The following is a 27,267-nucleotide window of genomic DNA, read 5'->3' on the forward strand; positions in this document are numbered from 1 at the left end:
CAAGAATATCCTTCCTCAAATTTGGAGACCAAAACTGCACACAGTACTCCAGGTGCGGTCTCACCAGGGCCCGGTACAACTGTAGAAGGACCTCTTTGCTCCTATACTCAACTCCTCTTGTTACGAAGGCCAACATTCCATTGGCTTTCTTCACTGCCTGCTGTACCTGCATGCTTCCTTTCATTGACTGATGCACTAGGACACCCAGATCTCGTTGAACTCCCCCTCCTCCTAACTTGACACCATTCAGATAATAATCTGCCTTTCTATTCTTACTTCCAAAGTGAATAACCTCACACTTATCTACATTAAACTGCATCTGCCATGTATCCGCCCACTCACACAACCTGTCCAGGTCACCCTGCAGCCTTATTGCATCTTCCTCACAATTCACACTACCCCCCAACTTAGTATCATCTCAATTGGAGGCACACACCATTGAGATGGCACCACTCAATTAGTAGTGAGGGAGCATCTCACTTGGAGAAGGAGTATCTTGTATCTTGTATCTTGTAGTCATCACCTCCGAAGAGTCCACCAGGGACTATACTGGTGGGTTTGGTGTGGCGGGGGGCTTTGCCATCAGTGGGCCTGGATGGAGGGAGGTCGGTCTTGAAGGTTGCGTAGGTGGGTGGGTGGGCATGAAGGTTGCGTAGGTGGGTGGGTGGGCATGAAGGTTGCGTAGGTGGGTGGGTGGGCATGAAGGTTGCGTAGGTGGGTGGGTGGGCATGTCAACAGGGGATTGTGGGAGGGCATTCCAGAGGGAAATTGCTTCAGGGAAAAAAAGACTGGATGTAGGGAGTGTTATGTTGAACTACAAGTTGCCTGTTGTGGCTTCTTCTGGATCTTGTTGTTTTCTCTTTGACATATAAGTCAGCGTCGAGGTCGATGTCAAGTCACATTTATTTGTCACATACACATACACGATGTGCAGTGAAATGCCTGCGGGTTGTGCGGCCTGTGGGAAGAAGCTCCGTCTCATCCTCTCCGTTTTCACAGCGTGACAGCGGAGGCGTTTGCCTGATCGTAGCATCTGGAACAGTCCGTTACTGGGGTGGCAGGGGTCCCTCATGATCTTGCTTGCTCTGGATCTGCACCTCCTGATGTATAGGTCCTGCAGGGGGATGAGTGTAGTTCCCATGGTGCGTTCTGCCGAACGCACTACTCTCTGCAGGGCCATCCTGTCCTGGGCAGAGCTGTTCCCAAACCAGACTGTAATGTTGATGATCTTGTGAAGGGTCATCAATCTGGCGTCTGGTTTCAAGGGAGTATTGTATTGTATTGCACCTCTTAGAGGCTCAATATTGCGATGGCACAATATATTGAGGCGCCCCACAATTACACGTGTGGTATTACCTGCTGAGTTACTCCAGCATTTTGTGAATAATACCACAATTACAGTCATGTGATAGGAGCAGAATTAGGCCATTCGGCCCATCAAGTCTACTCCGCCATTCAATCATGGCTGATTGATCTCTTCCTCTCAGCCCCATTCTCCTGCCTTCTCCCCATAACTCCTGACGCCCGTTCTAATCAAGAATCTATCTGTCTCTGCCTTAAAAATATCCATTGACTTGGCCTCCACAGCTGTCTGTGGCAATGAATTCCACAGATTCACCACCCTCTGACTAAATAAATTTCTCCTCATCTCCTTCCTAAAACAACATCCTTTAATTCTGAGACTGCCCTCTCGTCATAGACTCTCTCACTAGTAGACTTTATTTTTCTCGTTTATTATATTGTTTACAGAATGTAAAAGGACTGGACAAGCTAGATGCAGGAAAAATGTTCCCAATGTTGGGCAAGTCCAGAACCAGGGGCCACAGTCTTAGAATAAAGGGGAGGTCATTTAAAACTGAGGCGAGAAGAAACTTTTTCACCCAGAGTTGTGAATTTGTGGAATTCTCTGCCACAGAGGGCAGTGGAAGCCAAATCACTGGATGGATTTAAGAGAGAGTTAGATAGAGCTCTAGGGGCTAGTGAAATCAAGGGATATGGGGAGAAGGCAGGCACGAGTGATTGATTGTGGACGATCAGCCATGATCACAATGAATGGCAGTGCTGGCTCGAAGGGCCGAATGGCCTCCTGTACCTATTTTCTATGTTTGCATATTCTGTTGTGCTGCTGCAAGTAAGAATGTAATTGTTCTATCTGGGACATATGACAATGAAGCACTCTTGACTACTAACCTTAATACTAATTCTTAGCTGCTTTTTGCAAATATATGAATTCACTAATATTCTGAACATGAATGAGTTTGAATTAGGGTAGTATAATATTACGTTGCCCTTGGTAAGTGGGACATTGATGGAAGATCATTAGTATACCTCAGAAGGAAGTTAATTTCTCACATTGATGACAGTACATTTTCAATGCCAAATGGACCAGTGAGTGTAAAAGTGGGGGATAGGGTTGTCGAGTTGAGTTCACGTATAATAGTTTATTATCACGTCTACCGAGGTACAATGAAAAACATTTGTTGCGTGCTACTCAGTCAGCGGAAAGGCAATATGTGATTATAAAGCTTTTCACTGTCCCTCGGTATCAACTCATCCATGCCAACCAAGATGCCCCATCTACGTTATTCCAATTTGACAGTGGCCCATATCCCTCTAAACCTTTCCTATCCATGTACCTGTCCAAGTGTCTTTGCCACGACTAGAGGATGTGAGCTATAGGGAGAGGTTGAGTAGGCTGGTTCTCTATTCCTTGGAGCACAGGAGGATGAGGGGTGATCTTATAGAGGCGTATAAAATCATGAGAGGAATAGATCGGGTAGATGCACAGAGTCTCTTGCCCAGAGTAGAGGAATCGAGAACCAGACAACATAGGTTCAAGGTGAAGGGGAACAGATTTAATAAGAATCTGAGGGGTAACTTTTTCACACAAGGGTGGTGGATGTGTGGAACAAGCTGCCAGAGGAGGTAGTTGAGGCTGGGACGTTTAAGGAACAGTTAGACAGTACATGGATAGGACAAGTTTGGAGGGATATGGACCAAGCGCAACCAGGTAGGACTAGAGTAGCTGGGGTATGTTGGCCGGTGTGGGCAAGTTGGGCTGAAGGGCCTGTTTCCAGACTGTATCACTCTATGACATGCTGTTATCTTGATGCTGGAATACCAGACCAAAACAAAGTGGTGGAGGAGCTCAGTGGGTCAGGCAGCATCTGTGGAGGGGATGGACAGATGACCTTTTTTGGGTCGTTAGACTACAGAAGGATCCAACCCTCACCTGTCTATTCCCTCCACAGACACTGCCTAACCCACTGCATTACTCCAGCACTTTGGGTTTGGCTCAAGATTCTATAGGTGATTTTTAAGAGCTGCATGCAACCTGCTTCTGCCATTGTCTCGCGTTCAAACGTAATTCCTTCAAAATATCTGCTTTATTTTAATATGTAGATGGAATTTCACGTCCGTATGTAATTGGAGGATTATGATTACTGGAAGCATTGATCAAAAGCGAGTTTTAATATTTAATCTTTAACCAAATAAAATGATTATTCTCTTCACTTTTTTTAAGGATTAAATCTTTATGCTTCAATCAAGTAAACATGTGATTATGGATCCCCATTGCTGCATTAGTGAAATTAAAGTTGAGATTAAAATAATATATTTATCCCTTCCACAGAATATATTTTATTGTATATGATTTGCAGCAAATTGATTCTCAAGAAATTTTACAAAAAGAACTATATTTAGAATCCACAAAATCAAAATGGGAGCAAGAGACTGCCTCAGATGAAATGTATAATAAAGGTCTTTACTGCATATTTAATATTTATGGATTAACTAGTCACATTTACATATCTCTTCACAACCGTTAGTCAATAGTCAATAGTGCTCTGTTTGTCACGTATGCAACTGCACAGTGAAATTCATTTTGCATTTATTACACGCGTGGGCACCGCCATAATTGGCACCATTATTCAAAGGATAGGATTTTAACAAAAGAAGGTACACGGTGACGCAGCGGGTAGAGCTGCTGCCTCACAGCACGGAGACCCGGGTTCGATCCTGACTACAGATGCTGACTGTACGGAGTTTGTACGTTCTCCCCATGACCCGCGTGGGTTTTCTCCGGGTGCTCCGGTTTCCTCCCACACTCCAAAGACGTGCAGGTTTGTAGGTTAATAGGCTTATCGTGTGTAAATTGTCTCTAGTGTGTGTAGGATAGTGTTAGTGTGCGGGGATCGCTGATCAACGCGAACTTGGTGGGCCGAAGGGTTGTTTCCACACTGTTTCTCTAAACTAAATTAAATTAAAACACCTCTGTTAGTGACCTTAAATTTTTTTTTTTAAATGACAGTTACATCTTACTGCAGGATCTTCAACACAAAAAATTAGTACAGTATGGAGTGAGATCAGAATCAGATTACAGTTTAGTTTGTTGCACGTGTAGTGAGGTACAGTGAAAAGCTTTTGTTGCGTGCTATCCAGAATGCCATCATTCAGAAGAAATACCTTTAGCCCGTAGACCACGAGCCGGTGGACGGAACTTCTGTGGGAGGGAGTGCAGAGCCTCAATGGTGGAGTGGGCCACTGGAAGCCCTGCAGCAGCCTGGGGCTCAGCTGGACTGGGCTCCACTCCAAGAGGCTGAGCACGTGGACCGCACACAGCCTACAGCAACAGTGTACAGATTCATGAGAAAGTGAAAAACATTTAGTGCAAGACAAAATCCAGTAAAGTCCCATTAAAGATAGTCTGGGAGATACGGGTCCCAATTTGTGATTTAGGTTTAAGATTCAGATGATGGATCTTCAATTGGAACCCTCTTTCCACAGATGCTGCCTTACCTGTTGAGTTTTTCTAGCGTTTTTTCAAATTTCAAACCAATTAGTTTTAAAAAACTGATCATAATTTTAATACATTAAATGGAATCAAGGCCTGGAGATTAGTCTATGATGGAGCCACAAGGAACTGCAAATGCTGGAATCTTAAGTAAAATACAAACTGCTGGAATAACTCAGTGGGTAATGCAGCATATGTGGAGGGAATGCATAGGCGATGTTTCGGGTCGGACTCCTTGTTCAGACTGAATAGCCTATGCTATCATATCATATCATATCATATATATGCAGCCGGAAACAGGCCTTTTCGGCCCACCAAGTCCGTGCCGCCCAGCGATCCCCGTACATTAACACTATCCTACACCCACTAGGGACAATTTTTACATTTACCCAGCCAATTAACCTACATACCCGTACGTCTTTGGAGTGTGGGAGGAAACCGAAGATCTCGGAGAAAACCCACGCAGGTCACGGGGAGAACGTACAAACTCCTTACAGTGCAGCACCCGTAGTCAGGATCGAACCTGAGTCTCCGGCGCTGCATTCGCTGTAAAGCAGCAATTCTACCGCTGCGCTACCGTGCCGCCCTATTGTCTGAAGAAGGGTCTTGACCCGAAACGTCACCCATTCCTTCTCTCCAGAGATGTTGCCTGTCCCTCAGAGTTACTCCAGCTTTTTGTGTCCATCATCGGTTTAAACCAGCATCTGGAGTTCCTTCCTACAATATATTGTTTTATGTTCTTCCTACTACAACATTACACAAACAGGATTCAGGAGGCAGGTGGAGACACAAGAGACTGATCTACGCTGGAATTCCCTCGCCCTCTTCCTGCACGAAATAGCCCAGCTGTTGGCGGTTGTGCAGTAGAAAGCAGAAAGAAAAGCAGAAATCCCTGGTGTCAATTCTAGCTGGTACAGTTTCACCTTGGCATCACTCCCAGGTGTGTTCAGTTTAGTTTAGTTTAGTTTAGAGATACAACACGGAAACAGACCTTTCAGCCCAACCAGTCTGCGTCGACCAGTGATCCCTGCATACTAACACTATCCTGCACACACTGGGGACAATTTACAATAATTATACCTAGCTAATTAACCTACAAAACTGTACGTCTTTGGAGTGTGGGAGGAAACCGGAGCACCGGGGAAAACCCACGCGGTCACGTGGAGAACGTAAAAATTCCATACAGACAGCGCCTGTAGTCAGGATCGAACCGGGGACTCTGGCACTGTGAGGCAGCAATTCTACCGCTGCGCCACTCAGTGATTCCATCCCCCCTCCCCCCCCCCACCTTCCACGACAGAGCTCCGGGTGATATTTTCCTGGTTTTGCTTCCTGGGTGCAGTGATGGAGCCACCCCACCCCCTTGGGAACAATGTCTCTCTGGTGGAGCTCTCATAGTCAGAGTCACACAGTGTGGAAACAGGCCCTTCGGCCCAACTTGCCCACACCGGCCAACATGTCCCATCTTCACTAGTCCCACCTGCCTGCATTTGGTCCATATCCCTCTAACCCTGCCCTATCCATGTACCTGTCTAATTGTTTCTTAAACGTTGGGATAGTCTCAGCCTCAACTACCTCCTCCGGCAGCTCGTTCCGTACACCCGCCACCCTCTGTGTGAAAAAGTTACCCTTTGGATTCCTATTAAATCTTTTCCCCTTCACCTTGAACCTATGTCCTCTGGTCCCCGATTCCCCTACTCTGGGCAAGAGACTCCGTGCATCTACCCGATCTATTCCCCGAGAGCCGTGTCCCCCTGGCGGAGCTCCGCAACACGGACCCCTGGCAGAGCCTCAGGATCTGTGTCCCCCTGGCGGAGCTCCGCAACATGGACCCCTGCCAGAGCCTCAGGAGCCGTGTCCCCCTGGCGGAGCTCTCCCCGGGAGCCGTGTCCCCCTGGCGGAACTCTCCCCGGGAGCCGCGTCCCCCTGGCGGAGCTCTCCCCGGGCGCTGTGTCCCCCTGGCGGAGCTCTCCCCGAGAACCGCGTCCCCCTGGCGGAGCTTCGCAAACACGGACCCCTGGCGGAGCTCTCCACGGGAGCCGTGTCCCCCTGGTGGAGCTCTCCCCGGGAGCCGTGTCCCCCTGGCGGAACTCTCCCCGGGAGCCGCGTCCCCCTGGCGGAGCTCTCCCCGAGAACCGCGTCCCCCTGGCGGAGCTCTCCCCGAGAACCGCGTCCCCCTGGCGGAGCTTCGCAACACGGACCCCTGGCGGAGCTCTCCCCGGGAGCCGTGTCCCACTGGTGGAGCTCTCCCCGGGAGCCGTGTCCCACTGGTGGAGCTCCGCCTGACGGCCACCGGCCGCCGCTCCCTTCCCCGCAGGTGGCGCCGCCCGCCGTCCGTCCGTCCGTCCGTCCCCCCCCCCCCCCGGGCCCAGTAGGCCTCGCGCCCTCCCGCCCTCCCGCCCGCCCGCAGCCGCCTCAACCTCAACCCCCCCGCCGGCGCCGGGCCCCGCACTCCCGCCTCAACCCCACCCTACCCTACCCTACCCCACCGCGCCATGGAGGCGACGGAGAGGAGACGGAGCAGGAAATCACAGAGTTTCAAGAGGGTGGCGGAGGGTGAGTGACGGACTGGAGTTAGTGGAGGGGGGAGGGGGGAGGGAATGAGGGGAGTGGAGTGAAAGAGGAGGGAGGGAGGGAGGGAGGGAGGGAGGGACTGGAGTTAGTGCAGGAGGAGGGAGGAGGGAATGAGGGAATGAGGGAGAGAGGTAGGAGTGGAGTGAGGGGAGAGGAGGGGAGGGAGGGAGGGAGTGGGGAGGGACTGGAGTTAGTGGAGTAGGTGGAGGGAGGGGAGGTGGGAAATGAGGGGAGAGGAGTGAGGGGAGGGAGAGAGGAGTGAAGGAGAGGGGAGGGAATTGAGTTAGTGGAGGTGGGGAGGAATGAGGGGGAGGGAGGGGAGGGAAGTGGGGAATGAGGGGAGATGGGGAAAGTGAGGGTGGATTGGAGTTAGTGGAGGAGGTGGGGGAGGAGGAGGAGGAGGGAGGGGAGGTACATGAGGGTGAATGAAATGACTAAGGGGGGAGAGGAGGGAGGGGGTGAGTGAAAGGAGAGGGGAGGGGAATGAGGGGAGGGGAGAGAGAGGGGAAGGGAGGGACGAGTTAGTGGAGGGGGTGGGGAGGCGAGGGTGAAGGGGAGGGAGGAGGAGGAGGAGGGAAGGATGGGGTAGGGGAGGGAGTGAAAGGTAGAAGGAGGGGATGGAGGGAGGAGAGAAGGGAGGGTGGGGGGAGCAAGTGGGGGTGATGGGTGTGAGGAGAGGAGGGCGAGTGAAAGGAGGGAGGAGAGGGGAGGGTGGACGTATCTTTGGTAGTGAGGGTGAGGAGAAGTTAGGGAGAGGGGAGGAGGGAGTGAATGGGGAAGGACTGGGGGTAGGGGAGGGTGAGGGAGGGATGGGAGAAAGTGCAGAGGGAGGGTGGGGGGGGGGGAGGGAGAAGGAGGAGAGGGGTAGGGAGAACAGGGCGAGGGTGGGGAGAGGGGACGGGGAGAGATATACACAGAGGAGGGAGGAAAGGGTAGGAAGATGGGGAGAGAAAGGGGAGGGAGAGGGGGGAAGGGGAGGGAGGAGGTGGAGGGGGAGAGGGACTGTGAGGTAGGAGGGTGATTGAGTGGGTGGGCGAGCGAGAGGGGTGTGGAGGGAGATTGTGGAGGAAGGGGAGGGAAATTGAGGGGGGGGACTGGGGGGAAGGGAGAGTGGGTGAGTTTAAGGGATGGAGAAAGGAGGGAGAGAGAGGGAGGGATTGGGAGGATGTGAGGGAGGAGAGAGAGTGAGAGAGGAGGCTGTTGACGATATAGGCTGGGGGAATGGCCCGATGGGAGATTCTGAAGCAGTGGGTCTGGGGTGGTTTGGAGGGGTGCTCCTGTGTGCGGGAGGGTGAGGGAGATGGGAGGGGGGGAGGGGGGTGGGGGAGAGGGGTGAGGGAGAGGGAAAGGGGTGAGGGAGAGGGGTGAGGGAGAGGGGTGGGGGGTGAGGGAGAGGGGTGAGGGAGAGGGGTAGGGAGAGGGGTGAGGGAGGGGGGGTGAGGGAGAGGGGTGAGGGAGAGGGGTGAGGGAGGGGGTGAGGGTGAGGGAGAGGGGAGAGGGAGAGGGGTGAGGGAGGGGGGTGAGGGAGAGGGGTGAGGGAAAGGGAGAGGGGTGAGGGAGGGGTGTGAGGGAGAGGGGTGAGGGAGGGGGTGATGGAGAGGGGTGAGGGTGAGGGAGAGGGGTGAGGGAGGGGTGTGAGGGTGCTACGAGGGTTCTTGCAGCTTGCAAGGCGAGGAGGGTCACAGAATGTCCCCCTGTGAGGAATTATCTGTGGAGATAATCTAAGGGGTGCTTGGAGACGTGCAAATACTCTGATGGCACTCTTGTACATTCTGCAAGTCTTTTGGAGTAAATAAATAGGAACTGTCTTGAATGTTAGCAGAGTTTGTAAACTTACCGAATGATAGATCGCAAGGGTGCATTTTCACTTTGCAACTCGTGTGTTGGTGTGAAAAGATTGTTGCTAGCTAGTCACAGAGACTTACAACGTAGAAACAGGCCCAACTTGCCCACACCGACCAATTCTCATCTACACGATGTTTGGCCCATATCCCACTAAACCTGTCCTATCCATATACCTGTCTAAATGTTCCTTAAACGTTTTAATAGTCCCTGCCTCAACTACCTCCTCTGGCAGATCGTTCCATACACCCACCATCCTTTGTGTAAAAAAAGTTACCCCTCCGGTTCCCATTAAATCTTTCCACCGCCTCATCGATGTCCTCTGGTTCTTGATTCTCCTACTTGCTCGGCTCTCTTCTTTAAACTTTGCCCCCCTGACCTTTAATCTATGCCCTCTAGTATTTGGTGTGTCGTATCCTGAGAAAAAGGGTTCTGACTGTCCACCGTCCCAATGCCTCTCAGGATGTCATATATCAGATCACTCTACAACTTCCGGCATTCCAGAGAAAACAATCCAAGTCTGTATGTGTAGGAAGGAACTGCAGATACTGGTTTATACCGAAGATAGACACAAAGTGCTGGAGTAACTCAGCAGGTCAGGCAGCATCTCTGGAGAAAACGGATGGGTGACATTTTGGGTCGGAAGAAGTTTTCCGAACTGAAACGACACCCCATCCTTTTTCTCCAGCGATGCTGCCTGACCCGCTGAGTTACTGCAGCACTTTGTGTCTGCACAAGTCTGTCCAACCTCTCCCTGTAGCTAAATAACCCTAATGCAGGCATTATCAGTCTGATGAAGGGTCTCGACCCAAAACGTCACCTATCCATGTTCTCCGGAGATGCTGCCTGACCCGCTGAGTTACCCCAGCACTCTGTGAAACGCCACCTATCCATGTTCTCCACAGATGCTGCCTGACCCGCTGAGTTACTCCAGCATTTTGTGTCTATCATTCTGGTAAACCTCCTCCGCACCCTTTCCAAAGCCTCCACATCCTTCCTGAAATGGGGCGACCAGTACGATGCGCAATACTACAAATGCGGTCATAGTCCTATAAAGTTGCATCATGACTTCCTGATTCTCATATTCAATTCCCCGACCTATGACAACAAGTGTACCATATTCCCTCTTTACCACTGTTCTGGTGCTGTACTTTTCTATATTCAGCATGGTGGCTCAGCAGTAGAGTTGCTGCCTCACAGCGCCAGAGACCCAGGTTAGACCCTGACTACGGGTGCTTTCTGTACGGAGTTGGTACGTTCTCCCCGTGACCTGCCTGGGTTTTCTCCGGGTGCTCCGGTTTCCTCCCACACTCTAAACATGTACAGGTTTGTAGTGTATAATTGGCTTTGGTAAAATTGTAAATTGTCCCTCGAGTGTGTAGGATAGTATTAGTGTGCGGGGATCGCTGGTCGGCGCGGACTTGGTGGGCCAAAGGGCCTGTTTCCGCACTGTATTTCTAAACTAAATTAAATTAAACTGTGTTATGTTCTAAGATTGACTCTAAGATGCTTGTACCATTAGCTAGTCACTAGCCGGGCTGGTATTAATTATCCACTCCAATCTCCGCTGTAGTTTAGATTAGTGTAGAGATACAGTGCGGAAATAGGCCCTTCGGCCCACCGTGTCCGTGGTGACCAGTGATCCCCGCATATTAACACTATCCTACACACACACACCAGGGACAATTTTTACATTTACCAAGCCAATTTACCTACATACCTGCACGTCTTTGGAGTGTGAGAGGAAACCGAAGATCTCGGAGAAAACCCACGCAGGTCACGGGGAGAACGTACAAACTCCGTGCAGACAGCACCCGTGGTCAGGATGGAACCCGGGTCTCCGGCGCTGTAAGGCAGCAACTCTACCGCTGCGTCACTGTGCCACCCTTGATTTACCCCGGAATTACTCCACCCTGTAATGTGGCTTGCTGAACCATTTTTAAGGCCACAAAGTCTGGCTAAACTGGGTAAAGGTGGCAGATTTAATTCTTGCAAGGTCATTACCGAGGTTTAATTTTAATATTTTCCACTGCCCTGTCAATACCTTTGTTCATGTACAGTTAACCTAATTTTTTACAACTATCCACCAGCTGTGTCATGGACAGTGTTGTGGATACAAACATTTTAATTCCAGATTTTAATTTCCAAATGACTTCAGTTCCACTTCCACACTGGAACTGGGAATTAAAATTAAAGCTCCAGATCTCTTAGTTTGAGTTTAGTTTATTGTCACGTGCACCGAGGTACCGTGAATATAAGAAAATAACTGGTACAAATCAAAGGTATTTATTCACAAAATGCTAGAGTAACTCAGTAGGTCAGGCAGCATCTCAGGAGAGAAGGAATGGGCGACGTTTCGGGTCGAGACCCTTCTTCAGACTGAGGTACAGTGAAAAGCTTTTGTGTTTCGTGCTATCCAATCAACGGAAAAACAATACATGATTAGAATCAAGCTGAATATGTAGGAAGGAACTACAGATGCTGGTTTTCACCGAATATAAACACAAAAAACTGGAGTAACTCAACGGGACAGGCAGCATCTCTGGAGAGAAGGAATGGGTGACGTTTCGGGTCGAGACCCTTCTTCAGACTGAGAGTCAGGGGAGAGGAAGACATAGAGAGATGGAAAGGTAATTCAGGATAAAGGATATAATGTTTAGTGAAAGATAAATCCAGTAAGGTCCGATTAAAGATAGTCCGAGAGTCCCCAAAGTGGTAGATGGGAGGTCAGGACCGCTCTCCAGTTGGTGAGAGGACAGTTCAATTGCCTGATGACAGCTGGGAAGAAACTGTCCCTGAATCTGGAGGAGTGCATTTTCACACTTCTGTAGCTGGACTGGATTGCATCTTTGCACGCTAATGAAAAAGTGCAAACACGGTACTACTGTACTCCCAATATATAATCATCTTCTCCTTCCTTAGACTTTCACCTTCAGGGATCACTCCAGTGCTGTGGGTTTAGTTTAGTTGAGAGATACAGCGCGGAAACAGACCCTTCGGCCCACCGAGTCCACACTGATCAGTGATCCCCACACACTAACACTATCCCACACACACTAGGGACAATTTACAATTTTTCCAAGTCTATTAACCTACAAAACTCTACATCTTTGGAGTGTGGGAGGAAACCGGAGCACCCGGAGAAAACCCACGCAGGTCACAGGGAGAATGTACAAACTCCGTACAGACCCCGTAGTCAGGATTGAACCTGTGATTCTGGCGCTGTGAGGCAGCAACTCTACCGCTGCGCCACCATACTGCCACAGTTTTGAGGTGGCTGATGAGACTAACGAGATATGTGGGGTCAGCCACAGATAACATGGGAGGTGTTTTTGGAAGGAACTGCAGAGGCTGGTTTAAACCAAAGATAGACACAAAAAACTGGAGTAACTCAGCGGGTCAGGCAGCATCTCTGGAATGGGCGACGTTTCAGGTCTGAAGAAGGGTCTCGACCCGAAAGGTCACACATTCCTTCTCTCCGGAGATGCTGCCTGTCCCGCTGAGTTACTCTAGCTTTTTGTGTCTAACACGGGAGGTGTCAGATGGGTGGCAGATTGGTAGATGCTGAGTTCCTAGATATGCAGGGAATGGAGGGATGTGGATCATGTGCAGGCAGAGGATTGAAAGATACAGCATGCAAAAAGGCCATTTGAAATTCAGGGTTGAGGGAAACTCATTTACTCTTATAAGTACACCTCACGCTGCCTCGGCAAGGCCAGCAGCATAATCAAGGACCAGTCTCCCCTGGCCACCCTCTTCTCTCCTCTCCCATCGGGCAAGAGGTACAGAAGTGTGAAAAGCACACCTCCAGATTCAGGGACAGTTTCTTCCCGGCTGTTATCAGGCAACTGAACCATCCTACCACAACCAGAGAGCAGTGCTGAACTACTATCTACCTCATTGGTGACCGTCGGACTATCTTTGATCGGACTTTACTGGCTTTACCTTGCACTAAACGTTATTCCCTTATCCTGTATCTGTACACTGTGGACGGCTCGATTGTAATCATGTATTGTCTTTCCACTGACTGGTTAGCACGCAACAAAAGCTATTCACTGTATCATATCATATCATATCATATATATACAGCCGGAAACAGGCCTTTTCGGCCCTCCAAGTCCGTGCCGCCCAGTGATCCCCGTACATTAACACTATCCTACACCCACTAGGGACAATTTTTACATTTACCCAGCCAATTAACCTACATACCTGTACGTCTTTGGTACATGTGACAATAAACTGAACTGAGCTAAGCAGTGTGTTTAGGAGAGCAGGTCAGAGGCCGGGGCGCTGAGCTGAGTGACTTCCCAGAGCCCGTCTCCCCATCAATGAGTCTCGGGCTGGCCGGGGTGTGAGGGAACGCAGGGTGGGCAGCTTCAATAGCACCCAGCAAGCTCAGCACCGTACAGTTTAGAGACACAGCATGGAAACAGGCCCTTCGGCCCCCCGAGTCCACGCTGGCCAACATACACTGGTTCTATCCAGCATACTAGTGCCAATTTACAGCAGCCAATTAACCTACAAACCTACCCATCTTTAGACTTTAGAGACACAGCGAGGAAACAAGCCCTTTGGCCCACCGAGTCCACACCAACCATCAACCGCCCGCTCACTCTAGTTCCATGTTATCCCACTTTCCCATCCACTCCCTACACACTGGGGGGCAATTTACAGAGGGCCGATTAACCTACAAACCGGCACGACTTTGTGAAGTGGGAGGAAACCGGAGCACCCGGAGGAAACCCACGCGGTCACAGGGAGAACGTGCAAACTCCACACACACAGACAGCTCCCGTGGTCAGGATGGATCCCGGGTGCCTGGTGCTGTGAGGCAGCAGCTCTACCCGCTGCACCACCGTGACGCCCTTAAAGGTTTGGAACAATGAGAGAAGAAAAAGAAGCAAAAGGATTTGTATGCAGATTATGGCCATGTAGATTCTAGGGGGGGTGGAATTGATTGCGTGTCTAGATGAATGTGTTCAGTATTATTCATATCCTATTAAGGAAATTGAATTTTTGCAAGTGGAAGATAAAACGAGGCACTAACGTGTCAAAATGTGATTTATATTTCTCTCTGTGACTTGTCACAGATCCTATCAATTGATTAAGGATGGGTGCTGGTGCTAGCTAGCATTGTAAATATGAACTCATCGTATATCTGTTACAGATTGCCAGGACGATAATAGTTCAGATAGCAGCAGTGAAAATGTAGACAACGCCCCGGACTCAATGTTTGCCACGGGTACGTATTCCTTACACTGATGTGTGCATTCCATATGCACTAATGTATAACATAGAAGACAGACACAAAATGCTGGAGTAACTCAGCAGGGCAGGCAGCATCTCTGGAGAGAGGGAATGGGTGTTGTTTTGGGTCGAGACCCATCTTCAGACTTCTAACAAAGAAGTAGTGTGAACAGGTGATCGATGGTCGGTGTGGACTCGGTGGGCCGAAGGGCTTGTTTCCATGCTGCATCTCGGAACTAAACCTTTATTTTTTAAATTTACACTTTACTTTAGACTTTGGAAGTACAGCGAGGAAACAGGCCCTTCAGCCCACCAAGTCTGCACCAACCAGCCATCACCCCATATATTAGCACTGTCCTACGTACCAGGGACAATTTTATAATTTACCGAAGCCAATTAACCTACAAACCTGCATGTCTTTGGGAGTGTGGGAGGAAACCGGAGCGCCCGGAGAAATTCCGTACAGACAGCACCCGTAGTCAGGATTGAACCACGGTTTCTGGCCCTGTAAGGTAGCAACTCTACTGCAGCGCCACTGTGCCGCCCTATTCATTCAAGGGATGTGGGCTTTGCAGATAGCATTTAATTGCCGAAAGATGTAGTAATAAAAAATAATAAAAAGCCAAGCAAAATGGCCCATCTACACTAGTCCCACCTGCCTATATCCCTCTATTCCTATCATATCCATGTACCTGTCTAAATGTTTCATAAACTGCCTCAACTACCTCCTCTGACAGGTTGTTCCATACACCCAAACTTTACCCCTCGGATTCCGATTAAATCTCTCCCCTCTCACTGGTTCTCGATTCCTCTACTCTGGGTAAAAGAATCTATCCATCTACCCGACCTATTCCTCTCATGATTTTGTACACATCTATAAGATCACCCCTCATTCTCCTTCGCTCCAAGGAATAGATTCCCAGCCTGCTCAACCTCTCCCTGTAGCTCACACCCTCTAGTCCTGGCAACATCCTCGTAAATCTTCTGTTGCCAAATCATTGAAGAACATTTGGATCAGTTGATAGCGCAATGTCTCTTGGTCCCATGCATTGGTCACTCTGCACTGCCCCATGCATTGGTCACTCTGCAGTGCCCCATGCATTGGTCACTCTAGAGTGCCCCATACATTGGTCTCTCTGCACTGTCTCCTGCATTGGTCTCTGCAGTGCCCCATACATTGGTCACTCTGCACTGCTCCTTGCTTTGGTGATGCTCAAGTTAATGAACAGGAGGGAATCTGATTGAAAGAACAGGGATTTGCATGCAGAGGGTGGTGGGTGTATGGAACGAACTGCCAGAGGAGGTAGTGGAGGCAGGGACTATCACAATGTTTAAAAGACATTTAGGCAGGTACAAGAGGGATATGGGCCAAACGTGGGCAGGTGGGACGGCATGGATGAGTTGGGCTGAAGGGCCTGTTTCCACGCTGTATGCGTGTATGAAATGTTATTGGTCAGAGGAAGGGTTTACCAAAATTCTTCAGCTACAATTGTCTAATGCAAAACAAAAGTACTTTGAACAAAGAAGTCCCACCACTGATTTTCATTTCCCATTTTGTCAAAGCTTAATTTTATTGTGAATTATGCTGTTATTAATCTGTAAACAGCATGAAGCATGTGACAGGAACAGCTGCTTGAGTTTACATTTGATAAACTTGAGTATTTTGTTCAAAGGGAAATTATTTGTCTTTCGTTCCAAGGTCAAGCCAAATGTTTAAAATGTATAATTATAAATGTTTCGAGTATTTATATCTGTAACTTTCACTTTGTAATTTCTGTTGAGGAAGAATCATATGGACGTAGTCATGGCCCCATTGCCAGTGAAGCACTTCCTGCCTAATGACGTTATCAGGGCATAAGGGATAGGAGCAGAATTAGACCATTCGGCCCATCATGTCTACTCCGCCATTCAATCATGGCTGATCTATCTCTCCGTTCTAACCCCATTCTCCTGCCTTCTCCCCACAACCCCTGACACCCGCACTAATCAAGAACCTGTCTATCTTTGCCTTAAAGATATCCACTGAATTGGCCTCCACAGCCGTTTGTGGCAAATATCTATTTGAACATATCGATCAAGTTGTCTTTTTCCTACTCTGTGGCGAGGGGAAGCATTCCAGTTTCCCAAATCCTTAACGCTGGTTTTAATAAACCTGCACCTTCACATGTGGAAGAATACGAGAAAACAATTGCGTGTGGACTTGGCTTCATTTCCAGACGCATCAAATTAAGTTTACGGTCAGATGTACGTACAAAGAACTGCAGGTGCTACTTTACAAAATGAAAAGTGCTAGGGTAACTTAGCAGGTCAGGCAGCACCTCTGGGGAAAAGGAGTAGGTGACCTTTCGGGTCGAGACCCTTCTTCAGACAGACTCAGGGGTGAGTGAAACTAGATGTATGAAAAGGAATCGAACAAATCAGAGCCGGCACCAATGACTCAGGAAAGGTAGAGCCCATAATGGTCCATTGTTGGCTGAGGAAGAGGTGATAACCAAAGGATACGAACAACCAGTGAATTGGCCTCCACTGCCTTCTGTGGCAGAGAATTCCACAGATTCACAACTCTCTGGGTGAAAAGGTTTTTCCTCATCTCAGTCCTAAATGGCCTACCTCTTATTCTTAAACTAGACTTCCCCCAACATCGGGAACATTTTTCCTGCATCTATCCTGTCCAATCCTCTAAGAATTTTATATGTTTCTATGAGATCCCCTCTCATCCTTCTAAATTCCAGTGAATACAAGCCCAGTCGACCCTTTCTTTCATCATATGTCAGTCCCGCCATCCCAGGAATTAACCTGGTGAACCTATGCTGCACTCCCTCAATAGCAAGAATGTCCTTCCTCAAATTAGGAGACCAAAATTGCACACAATACTCCAGGAGCGGTCTCACCAGGGCCCTGTACAACTGCAGTAGGACCTCCTTTCTCCTAAACTCAAATCCTCTCGCTATGAAGGCCAACATGCCATTAGCTCTCTTCACTGCCTGCTGTACCTGCAAGCTTACTTTTAGTGACTGATGTACAAGAACACCCAGGTCTCGTTGCACCTCCTCTTTTCTTAACCTGACACCATTCAGATAATAATCTGCCTTCCTGTTCTTGCCACATTTATCCACAACTATATAGAGCATCTGCCATGCATCTGCCCACTCACCCAACCTAACCAAGTCACCTGCAGCCTCATAGCATCCTCCTCGCAGCTCACACTGCCACCCAGCTTTGTGTCATCCGCAAACTTGGAGAAGATGCCAAGAAGGCTTGGTCATAGAGATGAGCTTTTAACTGCATCTAAAAGGTGTAGACCATTATGTGTGTGTGTTACAACCATGAGTTGTGAATTTGTGGAATTCTCTGCCACAGAGGGCAGTGGAGGCCAATTCACTGGATGAATTTAAACGAGAGTTAGATAGAGCTCTTGGGGCTAGTGGAATCAAGGGATATGGGGAGAAGGCAGGCACGGGTTACTGATTGTAGATGATCAGCCATGATCACAATAAATGGCGGTGCTGACTCAAAGGGCCAAATGGCCTCCTCCTACACCTATTGTCTATGTTTCTATGATGATGATGATACTTTATTGTCACTTGTACCTTTTTAGTTTAGTTTAGTGATACACTCGTCACTTTTATGCATATCTTTCATTCATTTGTTCTATATCTCTCTACATCACCATCTATATCTCTCGTTTCCCTTTCCCCTGACTCTCAGTCTGAAGAAAGGTCTCGACCAGAAACGTTACCTATTCCTTTTCTCCACAGATGCTGCCTGACCCACTGAGTTACTCCAGATTTTTGTGTCTGTCTCCCATCAACCTCATTGGAGACCCATGGACTATCTTTGATCGGACTTTCCTGGCTTTACCTTGCACTAAACGTTATTCCCTTTATCCTGTATCTGTACACTGTGGACGGCTCGATTGCAATCATGTACTGTCTTTCCGCTGAATGGTTAGCGCGCAACAAAAAAGCTTTTCACTGTACCTCGGTACACGTGACAATAAACTGAACTGAACTTCCACATCTGAAAGCGACCACAGGCAATCTGAGTGCACGACCACAGCGGTGGGAGATGGAATTTGGGGATGTTCAAGAGCCTAGAAAGACACATCTTGGAAAGTTGTCGGGGTGGAGTGTAGGAGGGTCAGAACTGGAAAGATTGAAGAGAGTTTAATTTGAGGCCAGTGTCTCTGACCAAACATTAGAGCGGTGGGTGTGTGGAGTTGGGGGAAGAGCTGGACAAGTTTGAATAATATTCAGCTTACAGAGCGTGAACAAGGGAGGCAGGCTGGCCAAGAAAGGTCAGAATAATCAGTCGTAGCAAAGTTCAGAAAAGCAAGGCACATATTGTTTTGGTTTGAATGTATTTGGAAATTACTGTAGTTGAACATTAACAACTAGTTACATTTCATTAGTAGAGTCCTACAATGTGGAACCAGGCCCTTCGGCCCAACTTGCCCATGTTGGCCAATATGCCCCATCCATACTAGTCCTACCTGCCTGCATTTGGCCCATATTCCTCTGAACCTGTCCTATCCATGCACCTGTCCAAATGTTTTTTAAATATTCTGATAGTACCTGCCTGAACGAACTCATCAGGCAGCTCGTTCCATACACCCACCACCCTTTGTGTAAAAAAAGTTACCCCTCAGGTTCCGATTAAATCTTTCTCCCCTCACCTTAAACCTATGTCCTCTAGTTCTTGATTCCCCTACTCTGGGCAAGCGACTCTGTGCGTTTACCCGATCTATTCCTCTCATGATTTTGTATACCTCTGTAAGATCGCCGCTCATCCTCCTGCGCTCTAAGGAATAGAGTCCCAGCCTGCTCAACCTCTCCCTGTAGCTCACACCCTCGAGTCCTGGCAACCCCTGGTAAATCCTTGTAAAGTAGTGGTGATGAGTGAGGCACTTGGGTACGGACACAGGAAATTTAAGCTTTAGGTTCTTCGACGTTCACAGGTGACCATGATAAACCTAAACCTACAAATGTAATTGTACCGGTTCATAGCTGGTGCATATGACAAACAAACTCATGACTTGGCTTAATGTACCCACCGGGCAGAGGAATTCTCGGGAGCAGTTCTCAAGCAAGATTTCCCTGAACTCTCAGTTTAAGGTTCACGGAAGGCATTTAAACCCATTATTTTTCTGACTGCAACCAAACACATCCCAGCTGACCACAAATGCTCTTCATTGTAAGTAAAAGCAAAGTGTGTAGACACAACTCAGTAACACAGAGAGAGACCTTTGGAACATTGAAGTATCTCTTTATTAGAACAATCGAAATCTAATTTCACAGGCCAATGCATCAGTATACCCGCTTGTTGCCAGCTACTGCAAATATATATCCATTTATCACTGAAGAAATACAAAGGTCTCGCTCCCTCTCTCTCTCTCTCTCTCTCTCTCTCTTGATACTGTCTGTGGCAAGCCATTTCACGCTCCAGTAACACGCATGTACAGGAATGTAACACGCCATCACCTCACTCAATGTGGCAGTTTTAAATTAATCACCCTGGTTGCAGACCAGGAGAAATGATCTTCAGGTTGGGTTTATTATTGACACGTGTACCGCAGGGCGGCACGGTGGCGCAGCGGGGGAGAGCTGCTGCCTCACAGCCCCAGAGACCCGGGTTCCATCCTGACTACGGGCGCTGTCTGTACGAATGTTGTAAGTTCTCCCCGTGACCTGCGTTGGATTTCTCTTGGTGCTCCGGTTTCCTCCCACACTCCAAAGACATGCAAGTTTGCAGGTTGACACAAAATGCTGGAGTAACTCAGCGGGACAGGCAGCATCTGTGGAGAGAAGGAATGGGTGAGGGTTTCAGGTTGAGATCCTTCTTCAGATTCTTCAAACGTCACCTATTCCTTTTCTCCAGAGATGCTGCCTGACCCGCTGAGTTACTCCAGCACTCTGTGAAACGTCACCTATCCTTGTTCTCCATAGATGCTGCCTGACCCGCTGAGTTACTCCAGCACTCTGTGAAACGTCACCTATCCATGTTCTCCAGAGATGCTGCCTGACCCGCTGAGTTACTCCAGCATTTTGTGTCTACTTTTGATTTAAATCAGCATCTGCAGTTCTTTCCAACACGTTTGTAGGTTAATTGGCTTTGGTAATATTGTACATGTGTCCACGTGTGTGTGGGGTGGTGTTGGTGTGCGGGATGATTGTACATGTGTCCACGTATGTGTGGGGTGGTGTTGGTGTGCGGGATGATTGTACATGTGTCCACGTATGTGTCCACGTATGTTTGGGGTGGTGTTGGTGTGCGGGATGATTACTGGTCGGTACACTGTCCTCTGCCCCAAGGTGGAGGGCTAGACCTCACGGCCCTTGACAACAGCACACTGCACTGGCTACAGCGCCTGGAGGGCGTTACATAACCTCTGCTGCCTCGCACGCAAGAAGAAGAAGCTGGTCGGTGCGGTCTCGGTGAGTTGCAGGGCCTGTATCTCTGAAGTCTGAAGATTGTCTCTTGATGCTGTTTGGCAGGTAACATCTGTGAGGGTCTGAAGAAGCAGGTGTCTGGGATGAGACGGTTACTGGACAGCAGAGCCAACAGTGTGAGGATCCACCAGCCCCTGATGCAGAGCAGAGGGAGGGTGAAGAGGGAGTCAGAGTCGCGAGAGGGAACCTGGCTGCATGGCAGCGCCCAGCGAGACGAGCCATACTCATCCCAGGCTCTGGTCTGGAAAGACATCCAGGTGCAAACGCACCAGGCCTTTGCGTCGGGAGGATACAGCGGTGAAGGCTCCAGGTTATCGAAACCGATCATCGATGCTAATACCAACAGAATTCAAGGCATCTTGGAAAGTAACGGTATGTTATTTTTATTTTGTGCATGTTTTCTGAAGTTGTTTAATTTGTTTTGGAGGTACAGCGCGGAACAGGCCCTTCGGCCCAGGCAGAGAGTGGTGGGTGTCTGCTTGGAGCTCGCTGCCAGGGTGGTGGTGGTGGCAGATACAATAGTGGCTTTGAAGAGGGATTTTGGATAGGCACATGCATACGCAGGGAATGGATGGATATGGGTTATCTGGGCAGGCGAGTAAGAGTTGGTCTCGGCATCATGTTCAGCATGGACATTGTGGGCTGAAGGGCCTGTTCCTGTGCTATACTGTTCTATTTTCCCTGAAGAAAGTGTATGGCCCAATCCTGTTAACCCTCCTTTTCCAAGACACCAGCTATTGGACATGGAAGTAGACCTTGTGAAAATGAACAACATTGAAAATGACGTTTCAATCCTCGAAATCTTTTAAACTCCCTTGGTTATCATTGTCAGACTGCTGGCGTTATCCGGAATTGTCAATGTTTGGACATGTTTGAGTATGGTGACTGGTATAATATAATAACAATATGATATAATGAGATTAGTTTTGTTTAGTTTAAAGATACAGCGCGGAAACAGGCCCTTCGGCCCACTGAGTCCACGCCGACCAGTGATCCCCGCACACTAACATTATTACACACATTAGGGACAATTTTTACATTTATACCAAGTCAATTAACCTACAAACCTGCATGTCTTTGGAGTGTGGGAGGAAACCGAAGATCTCGGAGAAAACCCACGTGGTCACGGGGAGAACGTACAAACTCCGTACAGACAGCACCCGTAATCAGGATGGAACCCGGGTCTCTGGCGCTGTAAGGCAGCAACTCTACCGCTGCGCCACCTCACTTCGTGATCCATATCCCTCCATTCCCTGCATATCCATGTGCCTGTCCAAAAGCCTTACTTTGCCAGCTATGTCTTGAAAGGGTAGACACAAGATGCTGGAGTAACTCAGCGGGTCAGGCAACATCTCTGGAGAGAAGGAATGGGTGACATTTCGGGTCGAGACGCCGCCCATTCCTTCTCTCCAGAGATGCTGCCTGACCCGCTGAGTTACTCCAGCATCTTGTGTCGATCTTCGATTTAAACCTGCGTCTGCAGTTTTCTTTCAATAGACAATAGACAATAGGTGCAGGAGGAGGCCATTCGGCCCTTCGAGCCAGCACCGCCATTCAATGTGATCATGGCTGATCATCCACAATCAGTACCCCGTTCCTGCCTTCTCCCCATACCCCCTGACTCCGCTATCCTTAAGAGCTCTATCTAGCTCTCTCTTGAATGCATTCTCTGAGGCAGAGAATTCCTACGTGTCTTGAAAGGGGATTGACTGTGCTGCCGCTGTTGCCTGTTCTCTGCAGGGGAGATGCTGTACTCTGAACTAGAGACTAACTGCTGCATGTGTGACTGTCAGCCCACGTTGCTGGCCATCCTGCAGGAGCTGCGTGCCTTGAGGGAGATGATGCAGGCGCAGGCAGGTGAGCACAGAGAGCGAGGCTGATAACAAGCGCCGGTCTGTCTTCAATCTTCCCATTCAAATACAGTGCAGTACAGGAAGGATGTTGTCAAGCTGGGAAGAGCGCAGAGAAGATTCACGAGGATGTTGCCAGGACACGAGCGCCTGAGCTGCAGCGAGAGGTGGAGCAGGCTGGGACACAGGAGGATGAGGGATGATCGTATAGAGGTGCACGAGATCATGAGGGGAATGGATAGGATGATAGAATGAGTCTTTTACACAGGGCAGGGGAACTGAGTTATTGCTTTAAAGTGAAAGGGGAATCTTGTCCCCAAGGTTGGGAGTCATGAACCAGAGGTCTCAGGTTTAAGGTGAGAGGGGAAAGATTTCATAGGAACCTGAGGGATATATTTTTCACAAAGGCGGGTGGCAGGTATGTGGAACGTGCTGCCGGGGATGCAGTTGAGACAGGTATTATAACAGCATTTAAAAGACATTTGGACAGGGACATTGATTGGAAACACTTGAAGGTATATGGGCCAAATACAGGGAGCTGGGGCATCTTGGTCAGCATGGGCATGTTGGGCTGAAGGGCCTGTTTCCGTGCTTCATGGCTCTAATACACAATACCTAACGCAGTAAAATGGAGAAGCAAGGAGCTGCATATGCTGGTTTACAAAAAGAAAAGATCCAAAATGCTGGAGTAACTCAGCAGGTCAGGCAGCATCTGTGGAGAACATGGATAGGTGACGTTTCACAGAGTGCTGGAGTAACTCAGCGGGTCAGGCAGCATCTGTGGAGAACATGGATAGGTGACGTTTCACAGAGTGCTGGAGTAACTCAGCGGGTCAGGCAGCATCTCTGGAGAACATGGATAGGTGACGTTTTGGGTCGGGACCCCTCTTCAGACTGACATAACAGCAGATCTAGCAGTTTCAAGCATTAAAGGTAGACACAAAACTCTGGAGTAACTCAGCAGGTCGGACAGCATCACTGGTGAAAAGGAATAGATGATGTTTTGGGTCGAAAAGTCTGAAGAAGGGTCTCAACCCGAAACGTCACCCATTCCTTCTCTCCAGAGATGCTGCCTGTCCCGCTGAGTTACTCCAGCATTTTGTGTCTATTGTTATTGTAAACCAGTATCTGTAGTTCCTTCCTGTACATTTTCAAGCATTAAACCGATTTAAATGAGTTTATTGTCACACACTCCAGAGTGCAGTGAAATTCCTAGTTTGCCGAGAATAATTCCTAGTTTTCATCGAGTGAACAATAAATATCATAAGTACGCAATAAAATGGTTGATTGAAAGATACAGCATGGAAGGAGACCCTTCGGTACACCTGACCATTGATCACCTGTTTACACTAGTTCTATGTTTAAAACATTCACCTATCCATGTTCATAAGTGATAGGAGCAGAAGTAGGCCATTTGGCCCATCAAGTCTACTGCCCCATTCGATCATGGCTGACCTATCTTTCCCTCTCAACCCCATTCTCCTGCCTTCTCCCCATAACCCCTGACACCCGCACTGATCAAGAATCTATCTATCACTGCCATTAAAATATCCATTGACTTGTGGTCTCCACAGCCTTCTGTGACAAAGAATTCCACAGATTCACCACCCTTCTCCAGAGATGCTGCCTGACCTGCTGAGTTACTCTGGCATTTTATTGCCTTATTTTTTAATCTTTACAGTTTAGTTTTTAGTTTAGTTTAGTTTATTTTAGAGATACAGCGCGGAAACAGGCCCTTCGGCCCACCGGGTCCGCGCCGACCAGCGGTCCCCGCTTGACAATTTTTACATTTACCAAACCAATTAACCTACAAACCTGCACGTCTTTGGATTGTGGGAGGAAACCGAAGATCTCAGAGAAAACACACGTAGGTCACGGGGAGAACGTACAAACTCCGTACAGACAGCGCCCGTAGTCGGGATGGAACCCTTGTCTCCGGCGCTGCATTCGCTGTAAGGCAGCAACTCTACCGCTGCGCCACTGTGCCGCCCAATAGTTAATCTTCACGTGCACAGTGAAGAGCTTTTGTTTCGTGCTAACCTTGCTGTTGCCTTATGCTGCAGGTCCTCAGAGCACAGTGCACCTCGCCTCAGCCCAGGCCAACCCATTACGATCGAATGTCCTTCGGAATAAGATCATTAAGAAAAGACTGATCCACCGGCTGAGACCAGTACCAGCGCAGCCCAGTCGCAAGCTCCAGACCCAGACCATCAGCGAGGCCCAGGCAGAGAGGAACCACACGGTACCCACCGCCAAGCTGAGCACAGTCAACCCTGGCCCTGCTCCACCAGGCCGCACAGGCACCTGCATGCCCGATCTGGAGAGCGTGCACAACAGTGATCTTCTGGAGGTGAGTGCACACTACTACACCTACAGAAATGCTCCTTTTACCATGCAGCATTGACTTCCATCCAAAGAGATGGTCAGCACGGTGGTGCAGCGGGTGGAGCTGCTGCCTCACAACGCCAGAGACCCGGGTTCCATCCTGACTACGGGCGCTGTCTGTACGGAGTTTGTACGTTCTCCCCGTGACCTGCGGGGGTTTTCTCAGATTTTCTTTTAGTTTTAGAGATACAGGCCCATCGGCCCACCGAATCCGCTGAGACCAGCGATCGCCGCACATTAACACAAGCCTACACACACTCGGGACAATTGACACTTATACCAAGTATACCGACCTACACTTGGTTTGACAGATGTACAAATCCAAGCCAATTAATGTACAAACCCGCACGTCTTTGGAGTGTGGGAGGAAACCGGAGCACCCGGAGAAGACCCACGCAGGTCACAGGGAGAACGTGCAAACTCCGTACAGACAGCGCCCGTGGTCAGGCTTGAGCTCGGGTCTCTGGCGCTGCAAGCGCTGTAGGGCAGCAACTCTACCGCTGCGCCACCGTGACGCCTTCGGTCTTCCGTTTCCTCCCTCACTCCAAAGGACGTACAGGTTTGTAGGTTAATTGGCTTGGTATTAAATGTAAAATTGTCCCTAGTGTGTGTAGGATAGTATTAGTGTGCAGGGATCGCTGGTCGGTGCGGACTCGGTGGGCTGAAGGGCCTGTCCCGCGCTGTATCTCTAAACTGAACTAAAAGGAAGGACTTTGGTGCGTGAAATCACGGGGAATATATAGAAACAAAGAAGATGCTGGTTTGGCTGATCGAAGATCAAATAATCAAGGTCCTGGACAGATTGGATGTGGAGAGGATGTCTCCGCAACTGGGAGAGTCTAGGATCAGAGGGCACAGCCTCAGAATAAGATGACATAGTCTTAGAATGGAGATTAGGTGGAATTTCTTTAGTCAGAGGGTGGTGAATCTGTGGGATTCATTGCCGCAGACGGCTGTGGAGGCCGAGTCAAATGTTTTTTTTATAGCAGAGATTGATAGGGATAGATAGACACAGAGTGCTGGAGTAACTCAGCGGGTCAGGCAGCATCTGTGGAGAACATGGATAGGTGACGTTTCAGAGTGCTGGAGTAACTCAGCGGGTCAGGCAGCATCTGTGGAGAACATGGATGGATGACGTTTTGGGTCGGGACCCTTCTACCTTCAGTCTGAAGAAGGGTCCTAGCTGAAACATCACATATCCATGTTCTTGACAGATGCTGCCTGACCCGCTGACTTACCTATGTCTATCGAGGCCGCCTCTACCACCTCTGCCTCTACCACCACCCCAGGGATCACCTTCCAGGGTAGGAAGACTTGCCCTGTGCATGGCCTTAAGCCTTTTTCCCCTCTCGCCTTAAAGCTGTGCCCTCTAGTACTTGACATTTCCACCCTGGAGATAAAGGTTCTGACTGTTTACCCTATCTATCCCTCTCATAACTTTGTATATTTTTATCAGGTCTCTTCCCCCCCCCCCCCCCCCCCCCCCCCCCACCAACCTCTGGTGCTTCAGGGAAAACAGTCCCAGTCTGTCCAACCTCTCCCTGTAGCTAATGCCCCCTAATCCAGGCATCATTCCGGTAAACCTCCTCCACCCTCTCCAAAGCCTCCACATCCTCCCTGTAAAGGAGGGGTGACCAGAACTGCACGCAATACTCCAAATGCAGCCTGACCAAAGCCCCATAAAGTTGCATCATGACTTCCTGATAATAGATCTGTACAAACTCACTAAGGTTTTTTAAAGGTAGACAAAATGCTGGAGTAACTCAGCGGGTCAGGCAGCATCTCTGGAGAGAAGGAATGGGTGACGTTTCAGGTCGAGACCCTTCTTCAGACTGGGGTCCCCAACCCTAATGTCACCCATTCCTTCCCTCCAGAGATGCTGCCTGACCCGCTGAGTTACTCCAGCATTTTGTGTCTAACTTCGATTTTAAACCAGCATCTGCAGTTCGTTCCTACACAAGGTTTTTGAAAGTATACTTTTACTTTGAGAAGTTAATTACTTTTGCTGGTTATTGGCAATGAGGCTCTCACGCTGATTCTGCACAATAGGTGGATGTTAATAATCAGCGATTAAGAACAATCTCTGCCCTGTATGTCATTTGAATTCAGTTTGCTTTGAGTATTTTCC

At 49.0% G+C, this 27,267-nt stretch overlaps 1 protein-coding gene across 1 annotated transcript in view; it reads left to right on the forward strand.

Moving 5' to 3' along the window:
• The first annotated feature begins 7,171 nt into the window (after window positions 1–7,171).
• bend7 (BEN domain containing 7) overlaps window positions 7,172–27,267 on the forward strand; it is a 34,632-nt gene continuing 14,536 nt past the window's right edge. Inside the window, exons 1-5 of the mRNA XM_078419443.1 lie at window positions 7,172–7,348; window positions 14,376–14,450; window positions 20,950–21,276; window positions 22,645–22,761; window positions 24,818–25,104. Coding sequence (XP_078275569.1) covers window positions 7,288–7,348; window positions 14,376–14,450; window positions 20,950–21,276; window positions 22,645–22,761; window positions 24,818–25,104 — 867 coding nt within the window. The 5' untranslated portion in view covers window positions 7,172–7,287. The remainder of the gene's footprint in view (window positions 7,349–14,375; window positions 14,451–20,949; window positions 21,277–22,644; window positions 22,762–24,817; window positions 25,105–27,267) is intronic.

This window comes from Rhinoraja longicauda, chromosome 23 (assembly GCF_053455715.1).
Source record: "Rhinoraja longicauda isolate Sanriku21f chromosome 23, sRhiLon1.1, whole genome shotgun sequence".
NCBI lineage: Eukaryota > Metazoa > Chordata > Chondrichthyes > Rajiformes > Arhynchobatidae > Rhinoraja > Rhinoraja longicauda.